Source organism: Blastomyces dermatitidis (assembly GCF_000003525.1).
Source record: "Blastomyces dermatitidis ER-3 genomic scaffold supercont1.1, whole genome shotgun sequence".
Lineage (NCBI taxonomy): Eukaryota > Fungi > Ascomycota > Eurotiomycetes > Onygenales > Ajellomycetaceae > Blastomyces > Blastomyces dermatitidis.
In genome coordinates this window covers 9,167,977-9,178,529 of record NW_025544774.1, presented here as the reverse complement: position 1 = coordinate 9,178,529, position 10,553 = coordinate 9,167,977, and the positions used below count along the sequence as shown (strand labels likewise).

Below are 10,553 nucleotides of genomic sequence, written 5' to 3'. Positions count from 1 at the left end.
GAAGTGCATTCAAGACCTGAACAAGACCTCAATCCTCTCCTTCTCTGCCAGCTTCTGCTAATCAATTAGAGAACAGAAGCATTATCAAAAATCATTACCTCTCAATAAAAACTTACCAGTTTTGACTTCTTTATCTCTCACTTCAATACCTTCTCAATCTTCTTCTGCTACTGCTTATTTACAGTAACACTCTTCTTCTCTCTCTCTCTCTTCATCTTGGCCTTAAATCATTCTCAGGACTTCTCCTGGTCTCATCACTGCTGTATGAGGCTCTTCACTGTCTTCTTTTTCAATCTCTCATAAGCAGTGCCATCCACATTATTTCTATACTTAGTTCAGTCTAAATCTATCAGAAGTATTACTTAAAATCATTATCATTCTGCTCTCTTGCAGAGCCTCTTTAAGGCATTATAACATGTCTTGCAATCTGTCTCCCTGCATTTGAACACCTTCTTCTTCTCTCCCTTCAATCTGTGACAGCTCTCACACGCCTTGGTGGTCCGCAGAACCGCAGAATATTTAAAGAGAGATGACATGATTGATTTTAATGAGCGTTGAAGAGAGGTGAAGGCAGGCAATGATATGATAATAATGATGATGATGATAATGATGATAGTGATGATGATGATGATGATGATGATAATGATGATAATGATGATAGTGATGATGATGATGATGATGATGATGATGATGAAAGAGAAAGTGCATCGGAATATATTATTGACTTACTAAATATAAAGAGACAAAGAAACTATTAACAGCTTTCAGAGATGTACAGAAACAGCTACAGTGTTGTGTAGCAACATTATCTTCATTCAATGCATGCACTATTGATATTCTTTGTATACATTTATCATATAATCTATATCAGAGATACATGCAGAAAACAGATCTTTGTTACTAGAAAGAATGATTGCAGTGATTCTCTGTTTTCATATTATAAAGATAAGTTATTCTCATTTCTTTCTTCTCTCTTTTCTCTTCTTCTTCAACTCATCACTAAGTCCAAGCTGGTATGAAAACTATTAAAACACTCATAGAAACCCTCAAATTAAAGAGTATAAACTAATCAAATTTTAAATGCAGATGAATCAAAATAATTCAATAATACTAATTATTCATTCTCTTCTCAATAAAACAATAGTCATATCTTTCTCTCTCCCCCTCAAACAAAACATGGCTCGCGAAAAGCGAGTACCACGCCAGGCTATAATGATCAACACAGCCCCAGCATGCAGAGCTGCATATGCGCAGCGTGTGCTGAACTGAGAGACTGTGTGAATTGCAAACTGACAGCAGCATTCCAGAGAGAGCCATGCGGCGTGGAAAAGCTGCAACTCTCAGTCACATGCACAGAGGATGAATCATCACAGTAAGTGCATGTGCATTGCATAAAAGTAACACTTTTTGATAACACTCAGTCTCTGATATCATGAAAATAGAGTCTCTTCATGAGATTCATTTTTATCAGAAGTTGAGAAATCTTATATTTCTCAAGACCACCTTCACATGCCTTGTCTGTGAAATTGATGAGAAGAATCATTGATTCCAGCATTCTGTCCTTGATGTTATTCAAGTGGCAGCAGAGTCCACCCTGGCCACACTTTTTAAGTGTATGTTTTCTAATTATTCACATTTATACAGATATATACTGATTATTTGTAAGATGATATTAAGACAATGACTTATCACAGCTGTGTTACTCTCACTGTGAGAAATACACAGTTGATAATGAACATTGTGAAGACTCTGAGAAGTGAGTATTTTGAGAATGCTGCAGCCCTGTAATCTTGATTTTTTTTGTTTTTATTTTTTGTTTTTTTCTTTTCCTTTTCTTTTTTTTTTTTTTTTTAATGTGATTTTTTCTTGTGTTTGTTTTGTTTTTTGTTTTTTGTTTTTTTTTGTATTTTATGTTTTTTTCATAATTAAAATTATATGAATTATAATCTGTGTTTAGAAAAGTAATGATATTTGATAACACTCTCTGTTGAATTTTCAACAAATGAGCACTATGTTATGATATTATATAAGTGAGAAGTGATTTCATGGTCTCATTTGATGTCATTCTCAATAATAGAATCAGAATGAAAATGTGACTAAGAATTCAAACATATTCTTTATTCAGGACTAGATTTTTATTTGAAAAGTGAATCTGAGACCTTTAATATTTGAAATAATGTGATTTGGGATCAATGTGATGAACACAAATCATGATCAGAAGTAATGCTTTTAGACAACATGACAACTGTAAAGTTTGATCCTGGTCTCAGACACGGTCACACAGTCAGTCTAATAAGAACTCTGAATCATCATGAGGCTCTCTTTATAGCATGTTTCAAGATGAACTTCTTCTTCTTTGAAAGACACTTAATAATCTGTTGAATAAAGAATTTATATACATTAGCAACTCTTTCACTGCAGCCTCTATTCTCTTTGTAAAGAAATCAGGTGAAGAACTTCAATTCTGTGTGAACTACTGAGGTCTGAACAGATTAATAAAGAAAGATCAATATCTCTTATCTCTCATCAATGAAACTCTAGCACAGATTGAGTGAGCTCAATAATTTATAAAACTAGATATCATCACTGCATTTCATAAGATTTGTATCACTGAAGAAGATGAATGACTTACAGCATTTCAAATACATTATGACCTCTTTGAATGAATAGTCACACTCTTTGAACTGACTAATACTCTCAGTACATTTCAGAAGTATATCAACTGAGTGCTTCAAGATTTTCTTAATAAGTTTGTATCTACTTATTTAGATAACATTCTTATCTTCATCAATGAATTCAGAAAAGAATATCAAGAACATGTGTAAAAGATATTACAACAGCTACAAGAAGCAGAACTACTGATAGATATTGACAAGTGTGATTTTGAAGTCAAGAGTATCAAGTATCTGAGTTTTATTATAGAAGCTGATAAGAAGATTCAAATGAATTCTGAGAAAGTCTTCATCATTCTTGAATGAGAAGCTCTGTGTACTGTGAAAGATGTATGAAGCTTTATCAAATTTGCTAACTTCTATCAGTGATTTATATGAAACTTCTCAGATATTACAAGATTACTTACAGATCTCACTAAGAAAGACTCAGTATTTCAATGATCAGTGAATACTGAAGCTGCATTTACACAGATGAAGAAGATGTTCATTAATATCTCTCTGCTAATAATATTTAATTCTGATTGTGAGACAGTTGTTGAAGCTGATTTCTCTGACTATGTGACAGAAGAAGTGATATTGTAATATGATGATAAAGATGTTCTATAATCATGTGTCTTCATATCTAAGAAACTGAGTTCTGCTGAATATAATTATAAGATCTATGATAAGAAACTTCTCACAATTATACACTGTTTAGAAGAATGAGACTCTGAACTCTGAAGTGTCTCTGAATTTGAGATAGTCACAGATCATAAGAATCTCAAATACTTTATAACTATCTGTAAACTTACTGAATAACAGATATGATGATCTGAGTTTCTAAGCTGCTTTCATTTTACAATACACTACTGTTCTGACAGTCAGAACTCAATAGCAGATGCTCTCTTATAATAAGAGTAAGATATATCATCTGATGTAACAGATACTCACTGAATAAACTGAGAGCATCAGCTCTTGAATCTGAAGATATTAATTGATCAAGATAGAATAACTCATGACATCATACATACTTCTCTGATTAGAACTGATATCAATATCTTCACTTTCTCTACACTGAACAAACTATGGCATACAGCAGCTCAGACTGATGAACTTCTTCAGACTCTCACTGAAGCAGTATATCAAGAAGCACTCTGATTTTTCTCAGAACTACATATCAGAACTGATATCTCAGAATGCTCAATCAATGACAATAATACTCTATAATTTCATGAATAATGCTGAGTCTCTCACTTCAAACCCTTATACACTCAGATAATGCAAGAGATGCATGATTTGTATATAACTAATTATCTGAGCTATGAATAACTGTATAGAATGATCTCTCAAGAATTCTACTAATCTGAGATATTAAATAGTATCAGATACTTCATCTGAAACTGCAATTACTGTTCTTCTGTTATCTTATAAAAGAACTGTAGAAAAGATCTACTGAAATCACTTGATATCTCTGATAGAATCTGATGAGATGTAGTAATTAACTTCACTATTAATCTATCTAAGAGCAAGAACTGCAGAAACATTCTAATCATTGTTAACTGACTAAGTAAGAGTGTAATATTGAAATCTTGTAATAAGATGAATACTGAACAAGTCACTGAAGCCTTCTTACAGAGTTCATTCTATCAGATATATGAATTGCTGAGATTGATAGTATTGAATCAGAGTCATCAATTTGTGAGTGCTCTCTGAACAAGAATCTGTCAAGTTCTCAAGATTACACACTGTCTGTTAACTATCTATCACTCTGAGACTGATGATGCATCAGAATAAATAATTCAGACTGTAAAGAATTATCTTTATAAGTTCTGTAATCACTCATAAGATGATTGACATGATCTTCTTCTACACACAGAGATTACTATCAACAGTTGAGATGCTATTTCAACAGATGTAAGCTCATTCTTTCTTACACATGAGTATCATATGAAAGTGTTGAATCTTCTAGAGATTACATAGTACACACTGAATCTCTGCAGTCTGATTCAGATTGCTGATAATATAGTAATAAAGCTCTGAGACACTCATAACTGAGCAGAGGTCTTCATAACAATTATAAAATAAAACTAAGAAGATTAAATTAACATCTGATGAGATTCTGCAGAGCAGTATAAGATAGAAGATCTTGTGTGATTGAATCTCAAGAATATATGAATCACATGTTCATCTCATACACTAGACTATCATCATGTCAGATATAAAGTGATAGAAGTTCTAGATAGTCACAACTACTGTCTTGATACATTATTAGAAATTCATGATATATTTCACATAAGCTTGCTCTGCTGTACTATCACTGATCTGTTCTCTTCTCAGCTGACTTCTGACTGACAGCTGCCAGGCATCATAGAAGAAGATAATGAGCTTGAGTGAGAGATTGAAGATATTCTTGATAAGAGATTCTGCAGCCACAGTCAACAATATCTGATGAAATGAGTCAGCTACAATCAACTGACCTGGACTCTGAGTTTCATATTATTCAAAACAGCAGTCCTTGACTGATGAGAACTGCTTCTGAAAAGAGAGGACTAATGTGATGAGCTGTGCCTGATCAATCATATAGACTATTTCATTACACTTCATAGATTCTTCCATTTCTGATCACTGATTCACAGCTGCTATGAACATGTGTAGTGTACACTCTGATTCTCAGCCACTTCTGATCACTGATTCACAGCTGCTATGAACGCGTGTAGCATACACTCTGATTCTCAGCCATTTCTGATCACTGATCCTCGGCCGCTATGAACACGTGTATATTCTTCCACCTCGAAGCTTCACCACATACACCACCACATACGCGTATAAATATCCATCTCAATTACTGATTCTCACACTTTCTCTTTCTTTCCTTCTCTAATGTTTTTATCTTTGTTATATAAGACCTATCAATATTATACCGATCTATTCGGCGTAGGCCTCTTACAATGTTTTTCTTTGCAATTAGAGCACTTAAGCAGAGTATATTGACAAATTTCATCTCTTTTTGAGCATGTTTCACATTTATGCTCACTAGTTTTGTGATCTCTGGCACAGAATGCACATTTTGAGTCTCTAAAACATGAGATTGTAAAGTATTTATATCTTTGACAGTTTGAACACTGTGTTTGAGCTTTGAGATTCATTCTTGAGTCTTTGTATTCATGAACTCTCATTTTCAAACCTGTTACTCTTACTTCAGAGATCTTTGACTGTTCAAGTGTTTTTATATATACTAGAACAGAGGCATTTCTCCTGCTTTGTCTGAACTCAATTGAATTTAGTTATACAGGCTTCTTTCTCAGTTGAATAAAGTTGTATTCTTTCAATTCATTTTTAAGAAGTAGCATTTCTTCTTCACAGTCAAAAATTTCAACTGAAATATCATGAAGAATGAATTTGTCTCACTTTTCATCTCTTTCAGATACAATTATTGTGTTTAACAAAGATTCTACTGCTGACTTTCAGAGATTCTCATTCTGAATAAAGAATTCAGCACTGAATTCAGGCATTGTAGTCAGAATAATAAAGTTTTCAAAGAATGATGATTCAATTGAAGCTATAACTGGTTTTTGAACTTCAATATTAGTTATCAACTGAGAAAAGAACTGCTGATTAATTTCATTTCTGATTCTGAAAATGAGATTTGAGTTTAGCTTGTTTCTTTGCAGAATGTCCTGGTTTAAGACTTTGAGAATAAGTCTTCTATTTCTGAAGATTTGAAAGTTTTTCTCTTTTTGCATTTTCTTTTTCACTTTTCTATGAATAGAGGCATGAGCAGTATTCTTCTCAGTTTTCTCAGAATTTTGAGCAGGTTTTGAGACAGTAGGTTTAGAGACAGCAGGTTTAGAGGCAGCAGATTCAGCTGCTTAAGCATATGTTTTCTTCTAATTCAAAGAAGAAGAAGAAGAAGAAGTAGAAAAGAAAGAAGAGCAAACTGAAGAGTCAGTGATTGTATTAGAAATTTTCAAAGTTTTTTGAACTGTGTTTCAAATTCCAAGTTTGAACTTGATCACTTTCTGTAGTTGTCTAGCCTGAGCATGAAGAATTAACAGAACTTCTTCATTCATCTCACTCAGACACTGCTTTTCAAGAATTTTACTTACTTTTTCAAGTTTCTGTATTTCAAGAACTTGTTGTTTCTCTATCTCTTCTTTCTTTCTTCTCTTCAGAATTTCAATCTCAGGAATAGCATTTGAGAATACATCTTTTTTCACATCAACTGAGTGTACTTTTGAACTCATTGTTCTTACTCAATGAAAAGTTGGTCAGACTGATTCAATTGAGATATTTATTAAACTCTTTTGAATTGAAAAGTTGGTCAGACTGTTTCAATTAAGAGGTTTCTAAGTCTGTTTTCAATTGAAAAGTTGATCAGACTATTTCAAAAGAAGAATCACAGACTTTTGTGTATAAAACACCTGATTTTTTTCACACTAGTTCAGTAACTAGGTTAGATTTTTGAAGAGAATCTAATAAACTAAAATTAATTTTTAAGATAAATTAATAAAATCTTTACAATCTCTTTCTTGGGATACAGTGAGGAAAAGTATGATATCAATTAATAGTAAATCAGATGATATAACAGTTTTTGAGAGAAAAACTGACAAAAAATAAATCAATTTTTTGAAGAGAAATTGATTAAAACTATTCAATTTTATTCTAAATTATCCAATTCTCCTCACACAACAGGTGTGCAACTCAAATCAGTTAATAAAGAGTGTAAAAAAGAATTAAGTATTAATGAAAGCTCTTCAGTCACTGAAAAAGTAATTCTTACTTAAAAGAATATGAAATTATGACAGAAAACAACTCTGTTTTTAATTCTTTGTAAGAATATTGTGTAAAACTCAGAGAAAAACACCTTACTTTTTTAAGAGAAGTAAAAAACTATTTCTAAAATCTTTTTTTTGCATTAACTGCTGCAGAAGAATGAGATAGAAACTGCTAAGATATACACTACTGTATATTCTCTATCAAGACTTTCTCTCTTCAGAGTCTTGATATTATAGAGAATATAAGTCTGTTTCTATATGATAATATAAATATTGTCAGCAAGATGTAGAGGAACTGGTTATTTATATCTCAAAATAGAAGACTTTGTCAATGATTATATCAATATAGAGTTAATTCTCAAATTCAATAGAAATCTAGTGTTGCTGTTCTCAATCCCTTGCAGAATCTATTGAATATTGAGGTATTAAAACTAGATTTAATATATCTCACTGTGCAGGGATCAAAGGCTCAGTCAGACCTTGAAGTATACTGATTTTATAGTTGTCATGTCTGCCGATTATGTATTGAGTACAGTTGCTGAGGTATCTTTTTGTACTTTTCTGTCGGGGATGGGCCAGATTGAGAGGGGTGGTACGAGGGCGAGACTTGGCGTTGATGTCCAGATACACTGAAGACAGACCGCGGAGGTTGCACTTCAGAAGTGGCCGTTGGTTATGTGCTTGATATTATCGCCGAGGTATCTTTTTGTATTTTTCTGCCGGGGATGGGCCAGATTAGGAAGGGCGGTACAACGGTGGGACTTGGCGTTGGTGTTTTGGAACATCAAAGATGGACAGGGTTTTCGCGGAGGTCGCTCCTCAGATATCTCCACAACTACAGATCGGGGATCTTCCAAAATCGAGAAGATTGGTGCATATGGCTAGGTCTCTTCACCTTACAATTTGTATGGCACTTTGGCCCGGGGTTGTGGTGTGGTAGGGGAGAACGGGGGATACTCCCACACAGGAGTTTCGAACAACGTCCAGTTCACGTTTGGCTGGATAACTCCACCACCACACAGGGTATGCGGTCGGCGATGGGGTCAGAATGCTCGTATGATCGAGGGCTTTTCGATGGATCTATCGGCGGGTTCTTATTCGAAAAATCGAGCGAGTTCGTGATGGAGCGGTTGAATATTAGATGTCAGACTGAGTGTAATTAGACTCAGAATTCTCAGCTGTAATAATAAGACCTTAGTAGTCAGCAAAGACTTGATGAGAGTCTTCATTCATATCAAGTTCAGAATTCAGTGCATTCTTACACTAAAATACACTATGTGAGTGCACTGATTCACAGTCTTATCACTCATAACAAGTTCAGTGATCTAGAATTTTGAATTTCAGATCTAGAATCTTTTCCTTGAAGATTGCAAGTTATAGATGAAAGTAATGTGCAACTATAGCAGAATAGTCATGAATACTATCTCTTATAAACTTCAACCTCTCAAGATCAGTGCTGTGCTTTCAAATGATATAGTCAGAGAAGTAATGTATCAGATCATCTCAGTGATGATCTGTGACTGAGAGAGTAAGAAATAGATGCAGAGATCTGATATTTTGAACATAGGCTTGTAGCTAATGACATTTTGCATCTTAAAAAGAATGAGTTTCATGAAGACTCTCTGTAAACTATGTAAGTGAATTCAAAATCATAGCAGATTATAAAGTGTCAGTAGTAAAAGCAGTCTGCAGCTTCTCTAGAGTGAGATTCTTAATAAGAGAATCAGTTTAATTATAGAAAAAGCAGTCTCAATTATTAATCTATCTACAGAATAGAGAATTGAAAAGAACATATTAAAAATAGCTATAACAGACAAAGCAGCTGTTATGATATTTAAGAAGAAACTGCATATAATCTGCAAGACTAATTATTCTTTATCTAGAGAGAATGAATTCAGCTTCATCTTATGAGAACAGTGTTGAAAAGACTTAAGAAAAGAGTGAATGAGTATTATTAAACTCACTAAGTAATGTATTACAGACTGAAGACAGAGTGAGATAATCAATCTGTTCTCACTATAACATTTCAAGTTCATGATAAAGTTACTTAACTTCAGACTGTGAGATTAAAAGATCTGAAACATCAGAGTATTCAGATGAGATATTCAAGTTATCAAGATTTAAATAATTCTCATTCTCAATAGCTGTCAATTCTTGTTTATCAAGCTTATGAAAAGGAATCTGATCAGAGACATCTTTATTTTCAGATAACTGATTTTAAGTCTCTTTATCAATCACAATGTTCTGATAACTGAGATGATTTTTATAAAGATAGATTAGTCATTGAGTAACAGCTTCTTTACAAATTATGAAATCTCAGTGAAACTGATATTGTAAGTGAGAATCTGCATTTGAATTTAAAGACTTTAATATAATAACATCAAGATTCTTAGAAAGAAGTGAGAGAGTATCATAAACATAGTCAGTGTCTCTAAGAAAGTTAACAACATGATTTTTATATTTATACTGATGTTCTCTGACTTGACAAACCTTAATGAAGATATGTACATATGAAATTAACATCTTTTCAATCTGACTGAGAACAGAGAGATCTGAATCAAGATCATCAGAATTGCAGCATACATCACCTGTAGTATATGCTGATCACGTATCGTACATGTAAAAAGGTAAATCTTGTCTTATTCTTCAAGATGAAGATGGGCGGACGCCTCTATATATATATATATACATGCTTGTTTGTTTATTGTGATTGACTTTTACAGAAGGAAGAGGCAGAAGCCTTAGAAAGAAAGAGGCAGAAGTCTCAGAAAGAAGCAGAAGTCTCAGAAAGAAAGAGGCAGAAGTCTCAGAAAGAAGTGAAAGTCTCAGAAAGAAAGAGATAGAAGTCTCAGAAAGTAGCAAGAGTGAATGTCATAGTCTCTCTATCTGAAAAGAGGCGGACGCCTGAAAATGAGATGATGGGAAAAAAGCTAAACCTAATAAGGAATGAGTTAGGCATTTTTCAGATGCAGATTAATATTCTCCTTGTGTGAAGAGTGAGTAAAGAAAGGAGTTAAAACAATGAGATGATAATGACACAGTGATAAAGAGTCTGAGACAACAAGGCAATAGATATCATAGAGAATCTTTGTCTTTCACAGATATCATACGGGTACAATGAGACAAT

General features: G+C 33.4%; 1 protein-coding gene across 1 annotated transcript; it reads left to right on the top strand.

The window, feature by feature from the left end:
- Nucleotides 1–7,933: 7,933 nt before the first annotated feature.
- On the top strand, nucleotides 7,934–8,589 carry BDCG_16302 (uncharacterized protein; the record flags this gene model as incomplete). The annotated part of the gene is made up of 2 exons (XM_045425551.1): nucleotides 7,934–8,018; nucleotides 8,087–8,589. 2 exons carry the CDS (start codon nucleotides 7,934–7,936, stop codon nucleotides 8,587–8,589), a joined length of 588 nt encoding a protein of 195 aa, XP_045279496.1.
- Nucleotides 8,590–10,553: the final 1,964 nt, after the last annotated feature.